This window comes from Myodes glareolus, chromosome 26 (assembly GCF_982192425.1).
Source record: "Myodes glareolus chromosome 26, mMyoGla1.1, whole genome shotgun sequence".
In the NCBI taxonomy this organism is placed as follows: domain Eukaryota; kingdom Metazoa; phylum Chordata; class Mammalia; order Rodentia; family Cricetidae; genus Myodes; species Myodes glareolus.
In genome coordinates this window covers 11,302,260-11,330,218 of record NC_142051.1, presented here as the reverse complement: position 1 = coordinate 11,330,218, position 27,959 = coordinate 11,302,260, and the positions used below count along the sequence as shown (strand labels likewise).

Sequence of the window (27,959 nt, the reverse complement as noted above, 5' to 3'; positions counted from 1 at the left end):
TTTGGGGCGGAAGGAATATCTCCAACTAAGATGGAACGAAAGATGGCGACGGAAACGCTGCTGTCCAGGCTCCTGGGATTGCTATTGCTGGGGCTCCTGTTACCTGCGCATCTGACGGGGGGTGTCGGGAGCCTGAATTTGGAGGAGCTGAGTGAGATGCGTTATGGGATCCAGATCCTGCCGTTGCCTGTCATGGGAGGGCAGGTGAGGGGTGTGGGGGCGAGGGTGCTGTTCAGGAGGAAGGGGCACACGGCAGAGGAGGAAGGGCAGCTGCAAGCCCCTTCCTCCTCCCGGAGACTAGGGGGATGGAGCAGATTAGGTGATGTTCATACGTCCTGCTGCGAATCGCAGGCAGACCCATTCCCTGGGGACCAGGCACCGGCAGGGGTGGGGCTTCCCGCTGTGGCCCTCGGGTCCCAGGTCACGTTGAAAGCACCCAACTCCCTGGTGGGGAAGTGAGAGCGCCCTTCCCTCCGCTCACCGAAACCAGCTGGAGAGGACTTGTGGCTTATTCTCTCTTCGACTGGGCACTTCCCCAGGGTCTGAAGAGGGATCTCGTTGTTCTTGATCCCAGCCTCTGCCTCCCTGCCCCCCTTCCCGACCCTTCTTTCCCAGAGCCAAGCTTCAGACGTAGTGATTGTGTCTTCGAAGTATAAACAGCGCTATGAGTGCCGCCTACCAGCCGGAGCTATTCACTTCCAGCGCGAGCGGGAGGAAGAGGCACCTGCTTACCAAGGGCCCGGGATTCCCGAATTGTTGAGCCCCATGAGAGATGCTCCCTGTCTGTTGAAGGTGAAAGACCTAGGGTGGGTGGAATGTAGTCTTGAATTGGAGTGGTAGGAAAGAAGTGGGACCTAAGGGACTGTGGGAGTTAAGGGGCCACTGGTGTACTAGTTCTATTTACGGGGTGGGGGCAGGGGAGCAAAGTCTCTTGCATCCACAGATGATCCCTTGCTGAATGTAGGGAAGGGTTGTGATAGATCTCAGAACAGGTTAAACCAAGATCAAAGAAAATAAAGAGAGACAGAGGTGGGACTGGGGAGCAGGACCTACCCAGAATGTCACTGTCTCAGGATCCCATTGTATTTGAAGTTCAATTAATTCTTGAGCCTGTACTTGAACCTGCGGAGTCTTCAAAGATACCATGATTTCTTATCTTTATGGGGGGCAAGGGAGTGGTTCATGTCTGCCACTCCAGGCTAGACCACATAGCTTGGTTTTGTCTCACTCCTCTCTTGACCAAAAAGAAAGAAAAAAGAAAGAAAAAGGGACCCATGTGGAAAGTAGTCATACCTGGATGTGTGTCTCCAGCCATGAGAGGGAGACAGCTGTCATTTCTCACAGAGTCTGGGGAAGGAAGGAGAGGACAGAGGGAGAAGAGAACGAAATGACAGTTTCTGTATTTCAGAGTCAGGAGACTCTGGTTTCTAAAAGAAGGATTTTCATGTCCCCTGATTGTGCATTTTCCAATTGTCAGACCAAGGACTGGTGGACGTATGAATTCTGTTATGGACGTCATATCCAACAGTACCATATGGAAGGTGAGGCGGCTTACGTTTCTCCCAGGCCTTTGCTGGTGTGACAAGCAACCTCCCTCCCAGTCGCCTTCCCTCTAGACCTCAGAACGACAATGATGTGTTCTGCCATATGCCTTCTCTTACAGACTCAGAGGTCAAAGGTGACGTCCTCTATCTCGGCTACTACCAGTCAGCCTTCAACTGGGATGATGAAACCGCCAAGGTGACAGGAGTGTGGGGTCAGAACGGGCCGGGGTCGGAACGGGCCGAGCTCGGGCTACAGGGGAGGGTCAGGTTTAGCTGGTGTGTTTCCCGGGGTTTGGTGCCCATCAAGACCTCGTGCCGTGGGACCCAGATCACTGTGCACCCCAGGTTCCTGCGGGAGGCTGGCGTCGTTCTACCTCACTTCTTTTCCTCACACCTTCTCCCTTCCGCCCGATGTTTTCTCCAGGCCTCCAAGCAGCATCGGCTAAAGCGCTACCACAGCCAGACCTACAGCAACGGGTCCAAATGTGATCTCAACGGGAGGCCCCGAGAAGCCGAAGTTCGGGTGAGTCTTCCAAGAAGGAAGGAAAATGGTCCCCAAATAACAGTCTCTGGGAGGAGGGCAGATCTAGCTGGCGGCTGGATGTCATTGTCTGGATTTTCAGAGGTAATTTAACGCTGCGCTTCCCATATGCTACCCTCAGTATTCTCAGCCCTATTCTATCTGCCCAGTGTCTCTCCTGACTTCACCTGAGCTGTTATTAATGCGTCTGCCTTTGACTTTCCGCTCTCCGGCTGGAGCATTGAGGCATTGGTCTCAACTCTTCTGGTGAAGCGGCAGCAAACAGGAAGTTCCCACTTGGGTGGAAGGCCTGGTGTAGGCGAAGACAGATGCTAACAAAGCAACGGAGTATAAATAAAGCCAGGAAGGCAGGGGTTCTCAACCTGTGGGTCAACACCCCCTTTAAAGGCTGAATGGCCCTTTCACAGGGTCACAGATCAGATATTTTTGTTACAGTCAGAACCGCAACAAAATTACAGTTACGAAGTAGCAACAAAAATAATTTTATGGTGGAGGGGGGGTCACCACAACATGAGGAACTGCGTTAAAGGGTCTCAGCGTTAGACAGGCTGAGGACCACTGCTTAAGAGTGAGCATGAGGAGGAACGAGGTCCAGTTTTCTCTTCTAAGGATCTAGCAAAAATCGAATCTGGGTCCTCTGCAAGAGCAATATGTTCTCTTAACTACTGAGCCATCTCTCCAGCCCCTCGTGACGTTTTCATACGTGTATATCACTATAGTTTGCTTACTTCAGCCCTCCACCATGGGAAGACATAGTCTGTCGGTAAAAGAATGAGGTTTGTTGTTGGACTGGACATGGGGCAGAGTTAAGGGTGATGGATTATGACTGTGTTAGCTTCAGTGGCTGCAGACGATGGACTGTCATTCACTGCAGTGTGAAGAAGCAGGTTGCAGGAAGAGGGGTTGGGTTTGTGCGTATGGAGGTCAAGGGACCGTCAGCCCTCCCACTGGTAATCTGCCGTCAGCAATTAGCTCTGCGATTCGGAATGAAATCTAGGCTGGAGATAAAAATACTCATCATGTTTCTGTCACAGTGACCCGTCCCTCTGCCAGGGATGTTGTAGCGCGCTTCAAATGGCTCTGTGTGTCCCTTCATTCAGGTCATACTCAAGTGATACCTTGTGTGGACGCACTAACACAGGTCCCCTTTCACCATGGTAAACACTTAAAGTGTTTTATAGTCTTCGAAGTCAGTATCATAAACTGGCCATGGGTTGGCTCAGCCCTATAATCTCAGCACTTAGGAGTCTGAGGCAAGGGATGACTGCCATGTTTGGGGCCAGCCTGGCCTCCATAGTGAGTTCTAGGCCATTCTAGGTTATGGAATGAGAGCCTGTCTCAAAAACAAATACAAGCAAAAACATGTATCATTGCCTGAACTGATCTCTCATTTTGTTTTTTTTGTTTTTTTTTTTTTCTGAGAGAGGGTTTCTCTGTAGCTTTGGAGCCAGTCCTGGAACTCACTCTGTAGACCAGGCTGGCCTTAAATTCACAGAGATCCATCTGTCTCTGCCTCCAGAGTACTGGAATTAAAGGCATGTGTCAGTACTACTACCTGGCTTTTTGTTTATTTTATTTTATTGTTGAGACAGGGTCTCTATGTAGCTCTGGCTATCCTGGAACTCTCTATGTAGACCAGGCTGGCCTTCAATTCAGATTTTCCTGCCTCTGCTTCTCAAGTGCTGGGATTAAAGGTGCATACCACCATACCTGACCTCAAATGTTACCGTGGTTGACTCATCCCGAAAGTTAGTCTTGTTCCTTCAGTGCAGATAGCCACATCCATGTGTGAAATCTATTACCACACCCCGTTGTATTCTAACATTTGGCTGTATAGCATCTTCCCCTACCTACTGAACATATGCCCTGCACCTTGGGATAAAAAGGTGCCTGCATCTTAGTCTTTGCCGTTGGGAGGCAGGTGTTCAGTAACCAGGGTGAAGCAGGATGAGTTTCTTTCCAGGTGAGGCTCCATAGGAAAGCAGGCAGGAGAGCTCAGTGGAAGGTAAGAGGAAAGCCTACTAAGAAAGTGACCTTTGACCTGCAGATGTAGGGGGCAGGAGAGAGGAGGGGGCAATGGCGGTGGGAAGGGCAGTCCAGTGCAGAAGGAAGGCTTTGGAGTCAAAGGCAATGGTGTGACTCAGGCTCTGAGGCTCAGGGAAGAGCTATGTGGGAGATGGAGGTGGCAGCTGCTAGGGACAGAGTACAGGTTGTAAACAGGGTGATTACGTGCTCACTCTTGACTCTGGAGACTCACTGTGGCCTATAGCCAATAATTGAGAGATCAGTTAGGTAATCCAAATGAGAAATAAAGGTGACCCGGGGTGGAAAGTGATCTTCTGGAGAGGGCTTTGGAGAGGAGAGGCAATGGCATAAGATTTAAGACTGATTCTTGGGTTGGTGGTGGGCGGAGAGGAAGCGTGGCGGAGGGGATTGGTGAATTTGGTTTTCCATACTTTTAGTGACTTTCAGGCATGGATGGGAGCAGAGATTTCCAAAGAAAGAAAGATCTGCAGAGCTGAAGTCACAGCCAGGGACGGATCCTCATCTGAGGCTGTAGAAGCCATGGGTGTGGATCAAATACTCTGAGGGAAACGTGGAGTTGGGAAAGTAAGCTAAAAGTTGGGTGTGTTGGCTCGCTTCTGGAATCCCAGCATTTAGAAAGCTGAGGAGACTAGCCCGGGATGGATAACTGAGGAAGCTATCACAGCATTCGAGAGAGCAAGTCGAGAGGGAAACTTTCCTAAGGAGTGGTCACAGAAAGTGTTACCGGAAAGGACAGGGCCGTGGTGTTGAGTACATCTTTTTTGTTGTTGCTGTTGTTTTGTTTTGTTTTGTTTTGTTTTTGAGACAGGGTTTCTCTGTGTAACAGTTCTAACTGTCCTGGAACTTGCTCTTGTAGACCAGGCTGGCCTCGAACTCACAGAGATTCGCTGGCCTCTGCCTCCCGAGTGCTGGGATTAAAGGCGTGTGCCACCACCGCCCAGCAGAACATATTTTTTTTATTGTTATTTATTGAGCTCTACATTTTTCTCTGCTCCCCTCCCTGCCTCTCCCCTCCGCCTTCAATCCTCCCCCAAGGTCCCCATGCTCCCAATTTACTCAGGAGATCTTGTCTTTTTCTACTTTCTACTTCCCATGTAGATTAGATCTATGTGAGTCTTTCTTAGTGTCCTCATTGTTGTCTAAATTCTTTGGGATTGTGGTTTGTAGGCTGGTTTTCTTTGCTTTAAAACACCTATGAGTGAGTACATGTGATCATTGTCTTTCTGTGTCTGGGTTACCTCACTCAAAATAATGTTTTTTAACTCCATCCATTTTCCTGCAAAATTCAAGATGTCGGTTTTTTTCTGCTGTGTAGTACTCCATTGTGTAAATGTACCATATTTTCCTTATCCATTCTTTGGTCGAGGGGCATTTAGGTTGTTTCCAGGTTCTGGCTATGACAAATAAAGCTGCTATGAACATAGTTGAGCACATGTCCTTGTGGCACGATTGAGCATCCTTTGGATATACACCCAAAAGCGGTATTACTGGGTCTTGAGGAAGGTTGTTTCCTGATTTTCTGAGAAATCGCCACATTGACATCCAAAGGGGCTGTACCAGCTTGCATTCCCACCAGCAATGCAGGAGTGTTCCCTTTTCCCCACAACCTCCCCAGCATAAGTTGTCATCAGTGTTTTTGATCTTGGCCATTCTTACAGGTGTAAGATGGAATCTCAGAGTTGTTTTGGATTTGCATTTCTCTGATGACTAAGGATGTTGAACATTTTCTTAAGTGTCTTTCAGTCACTTTAGATTCCTCTGTTGAGAGTTCTCTGTTTAGGTTTGTACTCCCTTTTTTTTTTAATTGGATTATGTGATCTTTTGGTGTCCAATTTCTTGAATTCTTTGTATATTTTGGAGGTCAGACCTCTGTCTGATGTGGGGTTAGTGAAGATCTTTTCCCATTCTGTAAGTTGTCGTCTTGTCTTGTTGACCGTGGCCTTTGCTTTACAGAAGGTTTTCAGTTTCAGGAGGTCCCATTTATTAATTGTTTCTCTCAGTGTCTGTGTTGCTGGGGTTCTATTTAGGAAGTGGCTCCCTGTGCCAATACGTTCAAGTGTACTTCCCACTTTCTCTTCTATAAGGTTCAGTGTGGGTGGCTTTATGTTGAGGACTTTGGTCCATTTGGACTTGAGTTTAGTGCATGGAGATAGATATATGTCTAATTTCATTTTTCTACATGTTGATATCTAGTTATGCCAGCACCACTTGTTAAATATGCTTTCTTTTTTCCATTTGATATTTTTTGCTTCCTTGTCAAAAATTAGGTGTTCGAAGATGTGTGGATTGATATCCGGGTCTTCTATTTGATTCCATTGGTCCTCCTGTCTGTTCTTTGCCAATACCAGGCTGTTTTCATTACTGTACTTTGTAGTAGAGTTTGAAGTTGGGGATTGTGATGCCAGAACATATGTTTTATGAATGAGTCACAGCCATGGCCCTTTGTCCAGTGACCTCCCTTTCGGATGTAGAGACATCCTTTTAATTTTGTATTATTTTTATCGTGGGAAAGAAGATCATACTGCCTAAGTTACCAATCTTACACTCAGGTGTACAGTTTGGTGGCACTGGGTATATCCTCCGAGGTTGTGTGCCCCGTTATTGTTTCCAGAACCTTCTCATTGTTCTAAACAGAAATACCTCTCCATAAGCGGCACTTCCCCGTTTCTTGCTCCCCAGCTTCCTTCTGCTTTTCTCTGTATGGATATACCAATCCCAGGTACCTCGTGTGTCTTAGTTGGGGCCACTGTTGCCGTGAGGAAACACCATGGCCGAAAGCAGGGTTGTCCTATGCTTCCACAGCCCTGTTATCACTAAAGAGGTCAGAACAGCACCCAAGCAGGGCAGGAACCCGGAGGCAGGAGCTGATACAGAGGCCATGGTAGGGGGGTGCTTATGAGCTTGCTCACCATGACTTGCTCAGCCCCAGGATGGCACCTCCTACCATGGTCTGGGCCCTCTGCCATCAATCACTAAGAAAATGCCCTACAGGTTTGCCTACAACCTGATCTTATAGAAGCATTTTCTCAATTGTGCCCCTCCTCTCACCTGACTTTAGCTTGAGTCGAGTTGACATAAAACTATCCAGCACATCTTGTAAGAAGGTTTATAAGGTATTTGTCCCCATGTATTGTTTTCAGCCATGACATAGTATTTATGGGAGATCTGTTCCTTTTATGGCTTCATAGTCCGCCTTCTGTCACTATCCCATGTGTGTGCTTGTTCATCTGTTGCTGGGTGCACACCCAACTGTGACCACCTTTGAGCTACTGTGAATGATGCAGCCAGTGAAAGCATACACACTGCTTGACGGTGTTTGCAGGGTTTCATTTGATCTCTGCCTGGGAGTAGAGTCTGGCTGAGTGCGGTTTGTTCAGTGTTCAATTCCGCGGCAGCTGCCTGTTCACATTCCCACTGCCAATCCCAAGGGGCTGGGCTCCACTGTACTTTCTGTGATATTTTTTTAATTTAAAACATGATTGTGCAAGGTCAGCCTGGTCTACAAAGTGAGTTCCAGAGCAGCCAAGGCTGTTACACAAAAGAAACCCTGTCTCAAAAAACAAAAACTATTACGATTGTGTATATATGTAAGATACATATTGTACTTACGGATAGTGCAGGCCATGGTGTGTGTGTGGTCAGTGGACACTTTGAGGAGCCACAGGGATTAAACTCAGGCTGCCGGGCTTGTGCGTCAAGGGCTTTCAAGTGCCCAGTATTCCTGTGTTCTTTTGCTGTGAGGACACCGTGACCACGGCAACTCTGATAAAGGAAAGCATCTAGTTGGGGCCTGATTACAGTTTCAGTGACACACTTCCTTCAACAAGGCCACACCTCCTAATCCTTCTAATCCTTCTAACACTTCTACTCCATGGTGACTAAGCATTCCAACATGTGGGCCTTTGGGAGCCATTCTTATTCAAACCAGCACACCTTCTGACATCTCTCTATCCCAAATGTTAGGGGTTTTTTTTTCTTTATGTGTAGGAGTGTTTTGCTTGCATGTATATCTGTGTACCACGTGCATGCAATGCTCACAGAAGTCAGAAGAGGGTGTCAGATTCCCTGGAACTGGAGTTACAGAGGGTTATAAACCACCATGTGGCTGCTGGGAATCAAACCTATGTCCTCTGCAAGAGCAGCTAATGCATTTAACCCCTCTCCAGCTACCCCTTTGTTTCTTGAGATAGTCTCACTATGTAGTTGAGCTAGGCTTGTAATTATATCCCCCTGCCTCAGCCCACTGAGTGCTGGGTTACAGGCATGGTCACCACACCTAAATGTGTTTCGTTTCTGTCAGTTGTAGATACTTGAGGGGTTTTGTTTGTTTGTTTTGTTTTGTTTTTAATGAACAAGTCTCACTATGTAGACCAGGCTAGCCTCAGATACAGAGAGATCTATCTATCTCAGTCTCTGAAGTGCTGGGATTAAAGGTGTGCACCCTAAATTAAAGGCCACCATCCCTGGCCTGGGTTTCTTTTTAACCATTACACATTTTGTTTTCTGTGTGCCTCTGGAGTAGTTCCTGGTGGGCACCTTTGACTTGTTCCTGATTTATTATTTTTGTGGATTTGTGTGTGTGCTGTATGTATGCAGATGTTTGTGTGTGCGCGAGCATGCACAGACACTAGAGGTTGACGTCAGGTGTCTGTCTCTATCACTGCCCGCGCTAATCTTTTGAGCAGGGTCTCACACCAAGCCCAAAGCTCACCAGGTTGGCCGGCCAGTGCTCCTGCTCGGGTGTCTACCTGTGTCTGCCTCCCCAGGGCTGGGATCGCAGGGCCGTGCTGCTGTGCCAGCTCCTCACGTGAGAGATGGGGTCTTACTCAGGCCCTCGTGCCTGCAGGACTGCCTTCCCAGCTCTTCCGTGACTTCATAGATTTACTTGTCATTCTTTATGTGTATGAGTGTTTTGTCTGCATGTGTGTATGTGTACCACACTCATGCCCAGTAAGAAGAGGACACTGGACACCCTGGAGGCAGAGTTATGGATGGTGATGAGCTACCCTGTGGATGCTGGAACAAAATCCAGGTCTTCTGCAAGAGCAACAAGTGCTTATGACTGCCAAGCCGCCTCTCTAACCGCCCTGTTCCCAACTTTAGGGGACATTCATTCTTAGCGTGTTTTCCTGTAGGTTTGTTTTGTTTGTTTGTTTGTTTGTTTTGTTTTGTTTTGTTTTTTGCTGTTTTTGTTAGGTTTTTAAGCTTCCCTTTGTCAGGAGAATGAAATTTGTTGCTATTCATAGTTGGCTGGTCATTTTCATGTTGGATAGTATGGAATTTTCTCATGTATGTCTCCTGTAACCAGCAAATGTTCACGTGTCACGTGTGTTTTGTTTCGTTTTTTCATCTTTGATTTTTTTTTATATAGTGAGTTGAGTTGTATTCTAAAGCTCTTTGTTTATTTGTTACATTTCTGTAGTAATGTACAGCCATAATCATGTTTAAATACACATAAAGGGTCAGGCATGGCGGTGCACATCTTTAATCCTATCACTCAGGAGGTAAAGGCGGCAGATATCTGTGAGTTCAAGGCCATCCTGGAGTACATTGGGGTCAGTTTTTAAATTGACATCTTCACTGTCCATGGTAGGTTCATAAGGCCATTATTGTAAGCATATAATATACTTTAAAGTCCCTCCCTCCACTTCCTCCTCCCTCTCCTTCCACACCCGCCTTTCTCTCTGTAGCCGGCTTTGTCCCCTTGACAGTTTGACTCCTTTCGTATCCTGTATGTGTGTGTGCCAGCTCATGTATCTGTATAAAAGTCCACGATCCACAGATATGAGAAAAATGGGTATTTGTCTTTTTGAGGCTGACTTAGTTCACTTAATATGATTACTTTCAGTTGAATACATTTTCTTATAAACAGCTTGGGGTTGTTTGAATAAGATAGCCAGCTAGGCTGTGGTGGCTGCATGTGCCTCTAATCTAGGAGGCAGCCGCAGGCAGATCTCTGAGTTTGAGGCCAACCTGGTCTACAGAGCTAGTTCCAGGACAGCCAGGACGACACAGAGAAGCCGTGTCTTGGGTAGTAGGGGAGAATGGTTCCAGAGAGAGGCTCGTGTATTTGAATGCTTAGTCACCATGGAGTAAAACTATTTGAAAGGATTAGAAGAGTTAAGAGGAGTGGCCTTGGAGGGAGTGGGGATGGGCTTTGAGGCCCAAGGTCTGGCTGCCTGTGTGGACCTGTTGCCCCATTCCCCCCACCCCCACGTCACCCCCACCGTGATGGACTAAGCCTCCGAGACTGTGAACAAGCCCCCAGCTAATTACTTTCTGTAGTGAGAGTTTCCCTGGCCATGGTATCTCTTCACAGCAATAGGACAATGACAAAGGCATAGCATATCTGTGTTTTTTTATGGCTGAAAGAGTAGTTCAATTGTGTGTGTATAAACCACATGGTTTTTTAAAAATCTATTCTATTCCTCTGGCTTTTTTGACACCTGGACTTAGCTGTTGTGAATAGACCTGAAGCAAATCTCGTGGTGTGCGGCCTTAGAGTCCTGATCAGGCCCAGCAGGGTCATTTGATGAACATATTTTTTTTTATATGTTTTGTTTGTTGTGATAAGGGTCTGACTGGCCCAGGACTCACTGTGTAGACCAGGCTGGCCTCGAACTCACAGATCTGCCTCTCTTTGCCTCCTGAGTTCTGAGGCTCACGGCATGTTTTTAGTGTTTGAGTAGCCTCCGACCTGACTTCATTCCCACCAGCATCGACATCTTTGCGGCATCTGGAGGAGCTTGCTTCTTTATGGCCACCATTCCGCTTAGGGTTAGATGGAGGCTTAGTGTGGTTTGTTTGTAGCCTCGAAGGCTGCTGGGGTCGGTGTTTTCCGTGATCACTGGGCAGTTAGGCCTTATCTTTCAAGGACTGTCCCCTCCTTTCATTAGCCCCTTTGTCAGTTGTCTTTAAAGTTTTAGTGCGCCCTTGAGTCCTTTGTAGACTCCTCTGTCGGATATTTAGCTGGTGAGGATTTTCTCCTCTTCCATGGGCTGTTTCTTCGCTCGTTGTTTCTTCTGCTGTGTGGAAACATTTTAGACGCAGGTGGCCCAATGTGAACTCTTTTTTTTAAATATATATATATTGTATGTATGGGTGTTCTGCCTGCGTGCGTATCTATGTCTGAGTGAGGAAGCGAGCAGTAGACATGCAACCACGCGGCGAAACTCTGTCTCAGAATAAGAGAACAGAAGCAGATGCAGGGCACTGCTGCCGCCCGTGTTGTCTGCCACACAGTGGGACCACATGCGTGGTTCTCCTCACTGTAAAGCCGTGTCAGCTACTCCGCTTCTTTCCCTGCCTCTGCCCTACTCCACCCCCGCCTCTGCCCTACTCCCCCGCCTCTGCCCTACTCCCCCCACCTCTGAAAACCACTCTCATATGCTCACCTCTATAAGATCAGCTTCAAGCATTTTTTTCTTTGTTTGTCTATTATTTTTTATGAGGTGCCTGTCTTTCTGTGTCTGGTTTATTTTACGTAGGAGAATAATTAACTTGAGTCCATCCAGAATGTCACCATGACAAGATTTTATTCTTTTATGACAGGATAGCATTCTCTTATACAATTAAGCCACGCTGTGTGTATGAGATATATAATATATGTACATGTTCTTGGATGTGTGCGTGTATTTGTAGGGTGTCTTTTTTTTTTTTTTTTTTTGAGACGGGGTTTCTCTGTGCAACCCTGGCTGTCCTCGAACTCACAGAGATCTGCCAGCCTCTGCTTCCTGAGAGCTAGGGTTAAAAGTGTGTGCCACCACCGCCCAGCTTCTACCTTGCTTATCCATTCTAGAACTCTACACCGTTTTTTAATGTTTATTTTTGTGTATATGTTTTGGCTTACACGTATGTCTGGGTACCGTGTGTGCCTGGTTCCCGAGGAGGTCAGAAGAGGGCATCAGGTCCCGTGGGACTGGAGTTACAGATGGTTGTGACCACTGTGTGGGTGCTGGGAACCAAACCCAGGTCCTCTGCCACAGTTCTCTTTTTCCACTGTTGGTGTCTTGGGGCTCAAAGGCTTGGTTACAGGTACCTTTGCCTGTGGAGCCATCTCACCCGCCTTCTGCATGTTCCTATTAGGGTCTCTCGCTGTCCCGGCTGGTCAGCAAATCCTCAGGCTATGTTCACTCTTCCAGGTGAGCCATCTCCCCAGCCCCAGTGCCAGACATTTTGTCCATCTATCATGTGATAGGCACTTATCTTGACTGTCATGGCTGTGTAACACTATGTCCCTTCAGCGTGTTTTCTCTCTCATTTATTTGTTATTTATTTGAGATAGGTCTCACATAGCGTAGACTGGCCTCAAAGCCTCAAACTTACTATATAGCTGAGAATCTTTTTTTTTTTCCAAAGATTTATTTAGTATGTATATAGTGTTCTGACTGCATATATTCCTGCACGCCAGAGAGGGCACCAGACCCCATTACAGATGATGTGAGCCACCACATGGTTGCTGGGAACTGAACTCAGGACCTCTGGAGCAGCAGTCAGTTCTAACCTCTGAGCCGTCTCCCCAGCCCTGAGGGGGACCTGAACATTGAGTTCTCCTGCATTCACCTCCCAGGTGTGTGGGCCGTGGTGCCTTTTTACGTGGGCCGGGGCATTAAATGTACGCTCTGTGTGTGCTAGGCGAGCATTCTACCCCTGTGGTACATCGTCAGCCCGTCGTCAGCATGTCTTCATGGGATTACTAGGTCATACGATAGTCTTATTCTTAAGTTGTGGAGGAATCTCCACACTATTTTCCAGAGTGGCTACCGTTAACCTCCATTCCCATCAGCAGTGGGTAAGGACCCTGTCGTCCACAGCCTTGCCAGCTGGTGGTGTCGCTTCTTCTGTTAAAACTGTTCCGTTCGGAGTGAGGGGATAGCTCGCTGTGGTTCCAGTTTGCATTTCCCTGATAACTAAAGATGATAAACATTAAAAAAATAAATAAATACTTGCTGGCCGTTTTATGTTTGCTTTCATGAAATAGACAGTTTGGTATGTTGCCCCTTTCTCCTCTTTTAGTTCAGGAATGCTGCTAGATTCGTTGCCCATTTTTAACCAAGTCATCCGGTTTGACTGTTGCGTTCTGTGGCTTCCTTGTCTGTTAGGAGATCAGCCTCTTGGCAGATATCAAGTCTGCAAACACTCTCCTGGTCCGAAGATAGTCTTTCACTCTCTCTTTTTTTTTTTTAATAGAGTTTCTCTGTGTAACTCTGACTGTCCTGGAACTCACTCTGTAGACCAGGCTGGCCTTGAACTCACAGAGATCCACCTACCTCTGCCTCCCGAGTGCTGGGATTAAAGGTGTGCACCACCACCGCCCAGCTCTACATTTTATTTATTGTGTGTATACATATTGTGTGCCTCATGTGGAGATCAGAGGAGACAACTGCTGCTGCTCTCTGGATCCCTGGGGATTGAGCTCAGGTGGTTGGGCCTGGATCACGTGCCCCTCGCCGGCCCCACCACAGGCACATGCTTCCATGTAACGTCATGCTGTATTTTAGCCCAATGCCTACTCAGTCCATAATATTTTAATTGACTTTATGTAATTTTCATGAGTAAATTGGTCTTTAATTTTCTTTTTTTTTGTTTCATCCTTATTTTGTTTTGGCATCGATGTATGTTAACTTCATAAACTCTCCTGAGGAGCACGCCTGGTTTTTAAAAACTAATTAATTGATTAATTTAGCGTAAGCATGCATGTGGGTGTCTGAGGACAGCTCTTAGGAGTTGGCTCTTGTCCATTTTCTTGAGGCTCAGTGGTTAAGAGCTTTACTGCTTTTGCAGGGGCCTGGGATTTGACCTTAGCTCCCACATAGGAGCTCACAACCACCTGTAACTCCGAGTTCAGTGAGACTGGCGCCCTCTTCTGGCCTCCTCAGGCACTAGGCACTCATGTGGCACACATGTAAAAATGCAGTCAAAAACATACACGTAAACTAAAAATACTTTTAAACCTTTTTATTTATCAAAAGGAGTGTGTGTGAGTGCACACACATGTGCCACAGTGTGAGTGTGGAAGTTAGGGGACTTTTGGAAATCTGTTCCAGGGATCAAATTCAAGTCATCAGGCATGCGTAGCGAGAACTTGCCCCCACTGAGCCATCCTGCCAGCCCACATATATGCTTATAGGCATATATCAGTGATTCTTCCCACGTGGATAGATCAGAAGCCCTCTTCTCTTATACAGATGCTGTTTTTCTGGTGCACATCTGCACGACCACGTATCTGGACGATTCCCTACAGGTGGATATGCAGGCTGTCTTACCGCCTTTATTAACACTTTGACCTGCAGCAGTGCGCCGTCTTCACGTACCTATAGAGTATGTGCAGATTATATTCCTGGAAGTAGATGTGTGTGATTTGGATATGTGCTGCCAAATTACCCTGCTTGGGAACACTGCTCCCCTCAGTGTGTGAGAACGCCAGTGTCTGTCGGTACAGCCCTGCCAGCCTGCTATATTTTTAAACTTCTGGAACTTGGCTAATCATTGGCTATGCATCAGATAAAGAATTCTTTCTTAGAGTGGTTTTATTTTGCATTTCTCCCAAGAAAAGATGGGTAAGCTTCCTTGTCTATAAGAGTCTCCTGTCATCCCAGCACTTAGGAGGGAGAGGCAGGAGGATCACTGGTAGCCAGGGCTTACCTGTGAGGTGCTGTCCCAAAACAAGCAAACAAGAGTCCTTTATCCCCTTTTGTTTGTTTGTTTGTTTGTTTGTTTTTCCAAGATAGGATTTCTCTGTGTAACAGCTCTGACTGTCCTGGAACTCGCTCTGTAGACCAGGCTGGCCTTGAACTTACAGAGACCTGGTCTTCTTCTGCCTCCCAAGTGCTGGGATTAATGGCGTGCGCTGCGGCCCGGCTCCTGTACACGTGTCTTTAACCGTCGTCGTTGTCTTTGCCTGTTTCCTAGTGACTTTTCTGTCTGTGCGTCAGCAGCCGTCCTGCTGGCCTCGTAGCTTTGCTTGTAACTCCCCCCCCCCTTAGTCCTGAGGTTTGACTTCCTATCCGTCTGGTAACTCCCTGAGCAGAATGCCTATCTCACTGATTTCCAGGCTCTTCCCTGATCTCACTCTCAGAGCTATTCATTTTGCTCAGAATCCTATTGCTCGCATCCCTCCAGTTTTAATGTGTTGTGTGTGTGCATTTTCAGTGCGATCTATAGCTCGCTCCACAACTACATGGCGTGTCTAAATACATGTGTTTTACTTTTGTTGTCTTTGGTTTGGTTTGAGAGACTGTTGTTGTTTTGTTTTTGTTTCTTTGAGACAGGATCTCACTGTGTAGCCTTAACCTCCCAATGCTGGGATCAAAGGCATGAATGCTTTTTTTTTTTTTTTCTGAGCCTCCTTTTGGTATTTGTTTAGTTTAGGGTTTAGTTATGGTCTTTTGCTTCCTTTTGTTTAAAATATAAGTTGTTTGTTCCCTACGGTAAGCCACAATGACAAGGAACTGGCCACTTCCTGTCGGTCCTCAGAAACTGCATTGGGTGCTGCTGTTGAGGCCAGGTGTGTCTTACTCTTTGGCCTCTTTTTTTTTTTTAACCTTCCTTCACCGGTTCAGGAGGCTGTCTTACTCTTACATGTTTCTTTGCTCAATCTGCAGGTTCATTCTCCTGGCGAGAAGCTTGCCTGTAACTGACTTGCTAGTTAGAGCTCCAACAGCATGCCCGTGGCACAGTAGACTCCGGGTTCGCCATGGTGTTTTTGTGGGGTGTTCCTTGCTGAACAGTACTGTTCCCTTTGTGTCTGCATCACCTTGTAGGTTCCCACGTATGTTCTGAAAAGCCTGGAGAACTTGTGTGGGTGCCTCTCCTCTTTCCCTTTGTTTGCCCTCTGGTGAATTACCAGGCAGCCCAGCAGGGACCCAAGTCCAGGCTTGAACCTCGTGGCCTCACTAGAGAACCTAAGGCCACACCAGACACCACGAGCTTGGATTTTAGGTTGCATGGACAGACACACGTTCGCTTCAGTGTGACACATATTCACCGCAGTGTGAGACCCAAGACACACAGTGGGTGCCCTGAGACTCAGTCTGATTGTAGCCAGGTGGGCCTGGGTAAGACCAGACTTCCTGGGTGGTCCATGCAGTGGTTTTAAGCATAGGGTCTCCTGTAACTCAGGCTGGTCTTGAACTTGTTATGAAGCTAAAGATGACTTTGAACTCCTAATCTTCCTCCTACCTCCCAAGTGCTGGGATTATAGATGCGTGCCAACATAGAGTTGTGTTTTAAAGGATGTTCGCGTTTGAAGTGTGGTTTCTCTGGTTACTCACTTGGGTATTCTCACCAATGCTGGGCATGGTGTTGCACTTGTGTTTCCTGGTTCGGAAGGCTGAGGCAGGAGGATCACTGGATCCTAGGAGTGCAGGGTCAGACTGGGCAACATAATGAGATGTTGTGCAGTGTTGGAGCTCAAACCCGTGCAGACTTGGCCTGCATTCCTAGTCTGTGTCCATCTCGAGTCACCACCCGCATCCCTGGTCTGCTTCCCATCTCGAGTCACTGCCCACATCCCTAGTCTGCTTCCCATCTTGAGTCACTGCCCACATCCCTAGTCTGCTTCCCATCTCGAGTCACTGCCCACATCCCTAGTCTGCGTCCCATCTCGAGTCACTACTCACATCATTCACGCTTCCTAATCTCATACCAAGTTAGCCAAACGGTATTCAAAATATAAAATTCCCACACAGTATCAGCCCTGGCCACTTCAATTCCCCCTTCTTAATGTTTTAAGACTATTTTAGTTTGAACTTATGTGATTTATCAGTTTTCAATACTGAACCAACTTTTCATTCCTGAGGCACAATCAGTATGTAGCCGAGGCTGGCCTTGCACTAGAGCCTTCAACTGCAGCCTCCCAAACAGATGACAGATGGGCATCTCAATCTGTCGATCCGAATGTGGGTGTCACTTGCCATGGCGTGTGTGGAGGTCAGAGGACAAACCCAGGTCTTGATCCTCGTTTTTTACCTTGTTTGAAATAGGGTATTGTAAAGGCTTTCTTTTGAGCCACCAACCAGCTCCCAAATCATGACGCGGAGACTTCTTATTAGCACTGAATGCTTGGCCTTATGTTAGCTCTTATTTCTTGCTAACTCTTATCACTTACATTATTCTGTTTCTCTTCGTTTACCTTTTGCCTAGGGGATTTTTTTTCAAAGTTTATTAAATTATGAAAGTTTCCATTTCCGCCCCTCCTCCCAACACCCTCCCACTCCTCCCCTCCCCCTCCTCCTCCCTTTCCATCCCTAAGAGCAGTCAGGGCTTCCAGCCCTGTGGGAAGTTCAAGTTCCTCCCCCCTCCCTCCAGGTCCAGGCAGGTGAGTATCCAAACAGACTGGATCCCAAAAATCCAGTATATGCAGAGGAAACAAGTCCCAGTGTCATTGTCAATGGCTTTTCAGAAAGGCTCAGGGCCAGCCACCTGGAGATTGGAAATAGACAAGAGTGCCAGGTAACCTCAGGTGCATGGGGGGGGTGGGGGCTTGTTGGAAGAGGAGAGGGTTAGAGAGAAGGGAGTAGGGGAGGATTGGGGAAAGCTCGGGGGACTGGGATGAGGGGGAGGGAGGAAGGATGGATATGGGATCAGGGAAGTATATATCTCAACTCGGGGATTTTTTTTAAAGATTTATTTATTTATTATATATACAGCATTCTGCCTCCATGTATGCCCACATGCCAGAAGAGGGAGCCAAAGATCTCATTACAGATGGTTGTAAGCCACCATGTGGTTGCTGGGAATTGAACTCATGACCTCTGGAAGAACTGAGCCATCTTTCCAGTCCCTGCCTCGGGGATTTTTAACCTACCTACCTTCCTTCCTTCTTTCTTTTTCTTTCTTCTGTATGTCTTACTTTTGTGCTTCTCGTGTCTGGCTGGCTGGTGGCTGCTTGGCTTCTGTCCCCAGGCGGGTCCCTCTCCTCCTTTTCCCTTGGTCTCTCTAGCCTAGAGTCCTCCTATTTATTTCCTCTGCCTGCCAGCCTGGCCTATCCCTCTCCTGTCTAGCTATTGGTGGCTCAGCTTTTTATTGACCTGTCAGAGGCCTTAGGCAGACAAGGTGAAACAAATGTAACAATCTTTACAACCGGTAACAAAGGCGGCATAAACAATGTAACAAGTCTTTGCCTAGTTAAAATACTCTTACACAGCAGGCTTTCACTTTGGCTTTGCCTGTGGGACTCGAAGACTCACAAGCTTCTAGAGGTTCTCTCCACCTCCCATCTCCCTGTAGCAGCTTTGCGTGGGTTTTGGAGATTTCAGTGGAGGTGCTCACCTGGTGTGGTAGATGCTTTACTCACTGAACCATTGCATCAGGGCGTTTGTATGTTTGCTCATGAGTAATTCTGACCTGTAACAGTCCTTAGGGACTGGACCGCCTTGGAACTTCCCAGGTGTCCCTCTACCATTCTGTTGATAAAGTCATGCTAACCTCAGAAAATTAAAAAAAAGGGGGGGGGCAGGGTTGTGAAATGGTTCAGTGGTTAAAAGTTCTTGTTGCTGAACCTGACAGCTGGGTTCACTCCCCGAGCTCCACACTGACAAAGGTGATCAGCTCCCACACACAGTCTGTCCTCTGACCTGCACACACCCACCTACCCACATGCATACAACAGTAAATTATGCACACACAGTAAATAACTTAAGATTTTATAATTAAAAAATAATTAAGAGTTTTTTTAAACAAAATAAAAGATAGCCTTGCTTTTTCTATACTCAAGATCATATATACTTAGAATTTTTTATTCTTTGAATGTTTTCTAGAATCAATCTGTAAAGTCTTGACCTAGGATTTTTGATGTTTTGTCTTTTGTTTTGAAATTGGGTTTCACTATATAGTGCTGGCTAGCCTCGAACTCACACAGATCTGCCTCCTGATGGGACTAACAGTGTTTGTGATGTGCTTCTTGCCTTAGGTTTTCTTTGTAGGGAGGCTTTTGGCTAGAGGGTTGGGTTCCCATCCCCACCCCCAGCCCCACCACGAGCTGGGTCCTATGCATGCCTGCCTGCAGCCCAAGCAAATGCTTTACCTCTGAGCCATGCCTCCAGCCCTTGATTCATTTTATATATATATATATAAAGAAACTCAAACTCACTATGTAGGAGACGATGGCCTTGAACTCCTGATCCCTGGCCTCCACCTCCTAGATCAGTTGCCTGGCAACTGGGGTAACTGGTGTGTGCCACCACATTGTCTTCTGTAATTGGACTCCTCTCTCCATCCCTCTTGGGTCACGTTGGCTTCTCTGTAATTCTCATACCTGGGCATCACTGTGTCGTCTGCCCCGTGGGAAATCCCTTTCCACCTTCCTCTTTCTTTTTAACTGTGAAGATTCTTCTTTCCTTTATCTGTCCACAAGTTACAGTAAACAAATCCCGATCCCTTTGTTTTGCTTAGGATATTTGTTGGCTTGTTTTTTGAGACAGGCTGGCTTTGCATTCTGGACCCTCCTGTCCCTCATCCCGAGTGTTGTGTTTGCGGGTGTGAGCCTACACCTGCCTCTCTTCCTTACAGCTCTTTCTAAGGCAGTGTGTCCAGCTGTGTAGTAAATACCCCAGAGCACAAATGCCCACCGTCTCACTGCCACTGCTGTGCTACCTGACGTTGCTTGCCCCAGCCTTTGTTATGACAAAAGGTTGTTTTATATATATATGTTTCCTATAACTACTTATGATCTGACTTATTTGAATTTTTATGATTTATTTACTTATTTTTGAAACAGGGTCTTTTAGGCCAGTCTGGCCTCAAACTCACAGAGATCCACCTACCTCTGCCTTCCGAGTGCTGGGATTAAAGGTGTGCGCCACCACCACCCAGCTACCACCATTTTTTAATCTTCCTTTTTAGTTTCCCTAGAAAGACTTCTCCCCCCTTCTCCTCTGCCCCTCCCTCTCCCCTTGTCGTCACCCCCTCCCCCCCCTTCCTTTCTTGTCCTGGCAGTCAAACCAGCGCCTTGTGCTTGGCAGGCAAAATTCGACCACCAGTAATACCCAGCTCTGCCAGAAGTTTCTTCTTTTTCTGATGTCTGGGTCTACTGTATATCTGTTTGGGGGACGTGGAGAGCCTTTTAAGACACTGTTTCCTGTAACCCAAACTCTCTTTGATCTCCTGATCATCCGGCCTCCACTTCCTAAATGCTGGGATTACACAGGTGTGGTTTAGCCTTTATCGATTTCTTGTTAATTACATTGCAACCAGAAAAGTGCACCACCATTTAATTTCGAGTCCTGTTAGGTTTGTAGTGTCTGGTTCCGTGGTCCAGTATACATCAGTGTTTGGACATGCACGCAGAGAACACGTGCTCACGTCGCCTACTATCTTAGATCATGATTTTCAATTGAATTGTGTTGCCCAGATCTTCTGTATCCATATTGGCTGGTCTCCTGCTGTCGATATCAACTTGTTTATTGTTTTTAATTAGTCTTTTATCTGTGGGCTCTTTATTAATTTAGTTCACCAATATTTATGAAGCCTTCAATGCCACGTCTTTTTCTAGCTGCTAGTGATATTTCCGTAGACAACAGGTAAAGATGTGGTCAGTGAGCTGTGAGAGAGAGGCAATGGCAAGATAAAGAAGTATGATGCTAAAATTAATTTCATCCCCAGACTTTGTGTTTTAAGTGACATCCATAGCATTTCACCTGCATGATATCGATAGAGCACAGTTGCTTTCCTGAGCCTCTGTTTATTCACCTTTCACACCCCAGCCTCCCACCTGCTCCTGTGTTTTCAGCCGTTCATCTTTTGTAACTACTCTGACAGTGTCTTTAAGTGAAGAGTTGGCACTGTTGTGTGATGTTTCACTTTGACTCCTTTGTCTTTTTGAGGGGCCCACCACCCAGCTCCCAAATAAATACACACAGGGGTTTATTCTTAGTTATGAATGCTTGGCCATAGCTTGGCTATTTCTAGCCAGCTTTTCTTATTTTTAGTTATCCCCACCACCTTTTGCCTCTTTCTTAGTTCGTGTATCTTATTTTCCTTCCTGCCCCATAGCTGGCTGGTGGCTGGTCCCTAGTTTCCTCCTCCTCTTGTTTCTCATTATTTTTCTTCTATTTATCCTCTCTGCCTACCAGCCCTGCCTATCCTTGCTCCTGCCTCGCTACTGACTGTTCAGCTCCTTTTTCTTAAAAGATTTATTTATTTTTATATGCACAGGTGTTTTGCTTGCGTTTATGTCTGTGTGAGGGTGTCAGGTTCCCTGGAACTGAAACTGCCATGTGGGCATTGGGAAATGAACCCTGGTTCTCTGGAGGAACAGCCAGTGCTCTCAACCCGAGCCATCATCTCTCCAGCTCTTATCAGGACCATTGGGTGTTTTAACAGGCAAAGAATCACAGCTCCAGTTAATCCAATGCAGCATAAACAAAAGTAAATATACCTTTAAATAATATTCCCAACATGGGACTTTCTTTTTTTTATTTATTTATTTGTTATGTGCATAGTGTTCTGCCTGTGGGCCAGAAGAAGGCATCAGATCTCATTACAGATGGTTGTGAGCCACCATATGGTTGCTGGGAATTGAACTCAGGACCTCTGGAAGAGCAACCAGTGCTCTTAACCTCAGAGCCATCTCTCCAGCCCCACATGGGACTTCCTTTTTCTCCATGCTCGGGACTGAACACTGATCTTGTGCATGCCGGCCAGGGCTTTCCCAGGAACCACATACCTCCCTGTTTAACCTTCGAGGTTGAACCGTTTTCCCAGTTAGCAGCTCCATTTCCCAATCCCACCAGTGGTTTGTAAGGTTTTCAATTTCTATGTCTTGGCCAGGGCTTGGTATTACCTTCCTTACCATAGCCTTTGTGGTGAGTGTAGAGTGGCATCTCCTTATGGTTTTGGTTGGCACTTCCTTGACAGTGTATTTTCATCTGTTTATTGATCATTTCTCTTCCCTAAGGCAATGTCTATTTAACTCTTAACAGTTTTAAATTGGGTTATTTATCTTTTTATTATCAGAGTGTAAATGTTCTTTTTCTTTCCTTCTCTTTTTCCTTTTTGTGACAAGATCTTACACTGTGGCCCAGGCTGACCTTGAACTTGCTGGGTAGCCCAGGCTAGCCTTGAACCTCAGATTCTTCCGCCTCAGCCTCCCCGTCTATGAGTGAAGCAGCCAACTCACTCGGTTGATTAGTTTTTACTGTAGCCCAGGCTGGCCTTGAACTTGCTAAGTAGCCCAGGTTGGTCTTGAGATCACAACAATTGTCCTACTTAGTCTCCTAAGTGATGGGATTACAGGTTTGCTCCACCATGTTTAAACACACTCAAAAAAAAAAAAAATGAGGGAAACTTCCTGAACATGCACATCATTCCTGCGACACTTCCTGAGTATGCATGGCATTCTCGCGCAGGGGCCATGCTCATATCTGTGCCGCTGCAATCTCAAGTGTATGTGGTGCTGAATTATTGTGTGTGAGAGCGCATGCCACAACACATGTATGGGTGTCAGAGAGCTGTCTGTGGGAGTTGGTTCTCTCCTTCCACCATGTGGAACCCTGGGGATCAAACCCAGATCATTAGTTGATTTCAAGTACCTTGACTGGCCGAGCCCCCTCCCCAGCCGCCACACATTGTTTGCACAAAGCAAGGAAGCGATACAAAGATTGATTGTCTATCTACAGTTAAGTTGCCTAATTTCTCTTCTGTTTTTGCCTCTTACCAAATGGTCGCCTGAGCAAGTGGGGCAAGTTTGGTTTTTTTTGTGGTGGTTGTTTTTTGTTTTTTTTTTGAGACAGGGTTTCTTTGTGTAACAGCGCTGGATGGCCTGGAACTAGCTCTGTGGACCAGGCTGGCCTCAAACTCACAAGAGATCTGCCTTCCTCTATCTCTACCTGCTGGGATGAAAGGCGTGCACTGTCACTGCCTGGCATGCTAATGCCTTTCTTACTGGGTCTCTGAGACAACCAAATAATCAAATCTGTTTAGTCTGGCATAAGAACTGCTTAGCACCAGCCAGCCGCTCTGAGAACCAAAGGTATTTTGGTGGTTTTACCACTGACTCTCCCTCCCTGCCCTGCCGCAGTTCCTTTGTGATGAAGGCGCGGGTATATCTGGGGACTACATCGATCGCGTGGATGAGCCCTTGTCCTGCTCCTATGTCCTGACCGTTCGGACCTCGCGGCTCTGCCCCCACCCTCTCCTTCGGCCCCCAGCCAGCGCTGCTCCACAGGCCATTCTTTGTCACCCAGCCCTGCAGCCCGAGGAGTACAGGGCCTACCTCCAGAGGCAAGCTGGTAAGTCATCCAGGAGAGAGGTGGGGATGGGACAGGCGGGCGCAGTAGCGTTGGAGCCGGTCCTTATCCTGTCTGCACACTGTTTTTCTGGTAGAGTCAAAACAACTTGAAGAGAAAATCACAGAGGAGGTTCAAGACACAGACCACCAAGTTGGGAGTGAGGCCAAGTCTGCTGGAGTAGCCCCAAAGATGGAAGGTAGGGTGTGCTTTTGGCCATTCCGTGGAACGGCCACCACTGCCTTCCTTCCCCCATTTTACTGTCCCGTGTTGGCAGCTGTGGGTGGTCTCTAACCCAGTGGCAACACAAGGGAGTTTGTCTCCTCCTTTGCTCCCTTCTTCGCCCCCCTTTTCTTCACATTGCCTTTGTCCTTTGTCCCCCCCAGAGGTCAGCCCAGCCAAGGAAGATAAGGAGTCAGAGCTTTGGAAAATGCTACATGAGCCGGAGGAGCAGGCAGCAGGAGGAGAGGAGGCACAGGCAGGGGTGAGAATGGCCTCTCAGCTGTCTCTCTGATGAGCCTGGGCAGGCTCTGGGATGGGTAGGGTCCCTAAAGTGTCTCGGAATGAAGGGATATTGCTTGAGGAGCAGGGAGGGCATCAACAAGCCTTCATGCCTGAGTCTGCCCTCTCTCCTCTTCAGGAGCAAGACTTGAACCCTGAGGCTGCAGCAGATCCAGCTCCCAACCCTCGCGATGGTTAGTCAACTCTGTCTCCTTTAGTCCTCAGGTGAGGTAGAGTAGCGCTGAACACTCAGAGGTCAACATTCCTCCCCCACCTCCTCCATTTCTCATGGTGCCAAGAACTGAACCCAGATCCTTGCACATTGATGCTCTACCACTTAGCCATCCCTCTGCCCCTGTGACCTCACTTTTACAGCATTACCTCTTCCTGAGCAGCAGGACCACTTAAGGAGGTCAAAGGGCACTGGGGCTCTACCATTTACTAACTCTGCACTCCCAGGAAATATCATGTAATGTCAGTTTGCCCACCTATGAAATGTGAGTGGAGCCACACCCTCGAGAGTTGAGAGGGTAAACGGAAAGGGATCTGTACTTCACAGAATGCCTAGAGCTGAGACAATGCCAAGTCTCTGCAGAAAGCAAGATCCAGTACAAAGGAACTCCTTAACCCTGAATCTCCTCTATGGTTCTAAAAACTAGAGTGTTGACTGCCCCACCCCTGCCCCCGCCCCCGCCTCCGCCAAAAAAAAAAAAAAAGATTCAGGTGTTCATGGAGAAGGAGGGGACTTAGTGCTTTGGCATTCATGTGCCCGCCATGAAACCGAGGGGTTTGTTTGCCTTCTCTCAGCTGCCAGCCAGCCAGCTGCCCGAGGCAGAGACCTTGCCCATCTGCCCATCGTTCCTCTCCTCCAGCGTCAAGAGAGGACTTAAAATGCAAAACGCCCATACCTGCTCTTTCCCCCCTCAGATTTTCAGAACAACGTGCAGGTCAAAGTCATTCGGAGCCCTGCAGACCTGATTCGCTTGATAGAGGAACTGAAAGGTGGCGCAAAGAAGGTAGGGCCCAGCCCGAGGGCGGGCAGGACCTGCCTCCCGGCTGTGAGCATCCAAGAGAGATCTGAACCTGGGACAACCTGGGCCCAATAGAGCTGGCCCCACCACCACGCCCTGTCACTGCTCAGTTGTGCTACACACACCTGTTGTGACTGAAGCCTCCGTCTCCTTCCCACCCGATCCAGGAGAAGTCAAGCACAGAGCAGCAGCATCCCGGAGATGATACCACGGGGGCCCCTCCGGGGGAAGCGGAGCTGAAGGAAAAGGGTGAGGGACCTCAGGCTGTTGTGGAAGACGAGGACAATGAAGAAGAGGAGGAAGAGGAGGAGGAAGATGAGGAGGAGCGGCAGCTATTGGGAGAATTCGAGAAGGAGCTGGAAGGGATGCTGCTTCCCTCAGACCGAGAGCGGCTCCGCTCGGAGGTTAAGGCTGGCATGGAGCGGGAGCTGGAAAACATTATCCAGGAGGTGAGCAGATGCGTGTGTCTGTGGCGGAGGACAGGATGAAGGAAAGGAAGACGGCTGGCTCTCCTACCGAGCATGCCCCTGATCTCTGTCCCCCAGAGCATTAACTACCACCTTCTTTGGGCCTTCCAGACAGAGAAGGAACTAGACCCAGATGGGCTGAGGAAGGAGTCAGAACGTGAACAGGCAATATTGGCTCTGACATCCACTCTCGACAAGCTTATCAAGAGGCTGCAGGAAAACCAGAGTCCGGATCTGGTTCAGAAGCACAAGAAAAAGAGAGTGGTCCCTCAGAAGCCTCCCCCGTCACGGCCTCCTACAGGTGAGGGCAGGCCATGGGAACAACCTTCCCAAAGGTGGGAGCATTGTTCTCAGTGCTGACTCCTCCCTCTATGGTCTTCCCTGCATGGACACCTCAGAATCACCCTTCTGGAGGAGTCGGCCTTGGTCTCTGGTTTGCTCTTTCTGCCCGCTGTCTAGCGTGCTGCCTAGCACACAGGCAGTAACTAATGCCCACAAACCTAGATGCTGAAGAGCACTCATTCACGAAGGGGTTCTTCGCCACCCTCCTTGTGGGTGGGGGTTGGGGAAGAGACAGACAGTTTGGGGGTTTCCATAGTGAAACGGTGGAAGGTGGACCAACAGTGGCAGGTGTGGTCGGTGTGAAAGGTTTTAGCTGTCAGTGCGGCCGCCAGGCAAGCCCATTGGCACCAGCCCCCAGCCCCCAGCCCGGACACACTTCAGTTATTCCTTCTTGCATCTCCTTAGGTTCATTTCATGGAATGTTTCTGGTGTGGAGAGAGAAGGCATTCCAAATAGAATATTCCAGTTTCAAACCTTCCCTCCCACCCTTTGGGTAGACACTGAAGACTTGATTGTTAAGTCTCAGCATGTGGAAAACCGAGCCATGGCTTTCCAGCCTGCTCCTGAAAGCAAAGCACCTCTGCCGATGCAGGAGGCTTGATCTGGCTTTCAGAGAGCAGCTGTTTTCCTATAGAAGATGGGAGAGTTAAGGGGAGGGCTGCTACTGGGGAAGGGTGTGAGTTACAGGGTAGGAAGCGGGGGTGGGGGCTGCTACTGGATCACATTCATGGCAGGAAGAGCCACCACCCAAACCAGCCCGTGGCTTAGAGAGGAGCCCCCACAGCCCTTCCCCCTGGGGTCACGATGGCTCTGCTTTGTGTCTCCCTGTGTCTTCCCCTGGAAGAGGAGGAGCCTGAGCACAGAGTCCGGGTTCGAGTCACCAAGCTCCGTCATGGAGGCCCGAATCGGGATCTGACTGTCCTGGAGATGAAACGGGAAAACCCACAGCTGAGACAGATCGAGGGGCTGGTGGAAGAAGTGCTGGAGAGGGAGGGGCTCGCCGCCCAAGGTGGGCCCTGAAGGGAGGGGCTTAGAGCGCCGGAGTGGCAGGGCTGGGTCAAGGTGGACTGGTGACCTCCGGCTTGGGACCTGGAGGGCAGGGGACCCTCTAAAGCTCCAAGCCTTTCCTGTCCTCACTGCCCGTGTTGCACCTTCCAGGCAAGATTGAAATCAAAATCGTGCGACCTGGGGCTGAAGGTAATGAGGAGGACACACGTTGGCTGACTGATGAAGACACAAAAAACCTTAAGGAGATCTTCTTCAATATCTTGGTGAGGCATCCCACCCAAGTCCTGGGCCCTCAGCTCACCCCACTGTGCTGCTGAAATCAAGGCCTGGTTACACCAGCCGTCCACTGCGAGCCATCCTGCTGTCTGAGGTGAAGCTACGCTTCAGCTGCTACTCAGGGAGAACTCCTTTGGAGGCCATATCCCCCGTCCCTACCTCCCACCACCGTCTCAGGACCCCCCAGATTCCGCAGCTCAGGACTTCCCTTGGCTACAGGCAGTCCTTCCGGCTCAACCCCCCTTTCCTCCCAGGTGCAGGGAGCTGAAGAGGCCAGTAAGGAACGGCAACGTCAGAAAGAGCTGGAGAGCAATTACCGCCGGGTGTGGGGCTCTCCAGGTGGTGAGGACACTGGGGACCTGGATGAGTTTGACTTCTGAAACCAGCATTGCCGGTCCTTCCAAGGATTCCAGAATCTTCCTGACTGGCTCTGCCTCCTCATCTCCCACCTTGGGGCCCCGGAGGCAAAAGGTCAGGTTGAAGCCAAGCTCTGGACTTGAGGGTCCCAGCCCAGAAGGTGTGTGTGGGCCCATGAGGAAGGGCTGTTCCAGCTCCAGGGAGCCTCAGCCAGGCCTATGGGCTCCACTCCCCAAACATGCCTTTCTTTGCCCCTTTGAGTTTCCCTGCCCCTGATTTCTTGGCGCGTACCCCATTTTACCCAGAGACATGGTAAGATCTTGTGAGTGGGACATGATGGGAAAAGCAGGCGAGCTGGACAGACTTCAAGAAAGCAGACCCCACCCCCACCCCACCTTGATGCCCTGTTGCTGTTGAGAGCTGCTTGCCCCTCCCTCGGTCTTCCTCCTTCCTGTTCCTGCTGTCCTGTTGTCTGTGATTCTGAGTCAGAAGCCCTCACCTCTGTCGCTGAGGGAATAGGAGACCTTACACATCACCTCACACACAATCCCAGCAAGTGGGTTGGATATGGAGCCACCCGCCATGTTCTTCAGGTTTCTAAATAAAGAACTGGACCATCA

The 27,959-nt window shown here is 48.3% G+C and overlaps 1 protein-coding gene across 2 annotated transcripts; it reads left to right on the top strand.

The window, feature by feature from the left end:
• Nucleotides 1–27,959, top strand: Os9 (OS9 endoplasmic reticulum lectin). 2 transcript variants are annotated; one of them, XM_087901922.1, is made up of 15 exons: nucleotides 2–204; nucleotides 616–792; nucleotides 1,478–1,541; nucleotides 1,664–1,740; nucleotides 1,969–2,067; nucleotides 23,150–23,360; nucleotides 23,455–23,556; nucleotides 23,744–23,841; nucleotides 23,998–24,052; nucleotides 24,786–24,874; nucleotides 25,057–25,338; nucleotides 25,468–25,657; nucleotides 26,543–26,707; nucleotides 26,857–26,969; nucleotides 27,237–27,959. In XM_087901922.1, the coding sequence occupies exons 1-15, from the start codon at nucleotides 31–33 to the stop codon at nucleotides 27,360–27,362; spliced, it is 2,022 nt and encodes a 673-aa protein (XP_087758048.1). In that variant the 5' UTR covers nucleotides 2–30; the 3' UTR covers nucleotides 27,363–27,959. The 2 variants fall into 2 exon arrangements, with proteins under 2 accessions (XP_087758049.1, XP_087758048.1); XM_087901923.1 differs by lacking the exon at nucleotides 26,543–26,707 and having other exon boundaries at nucleotides 1–204.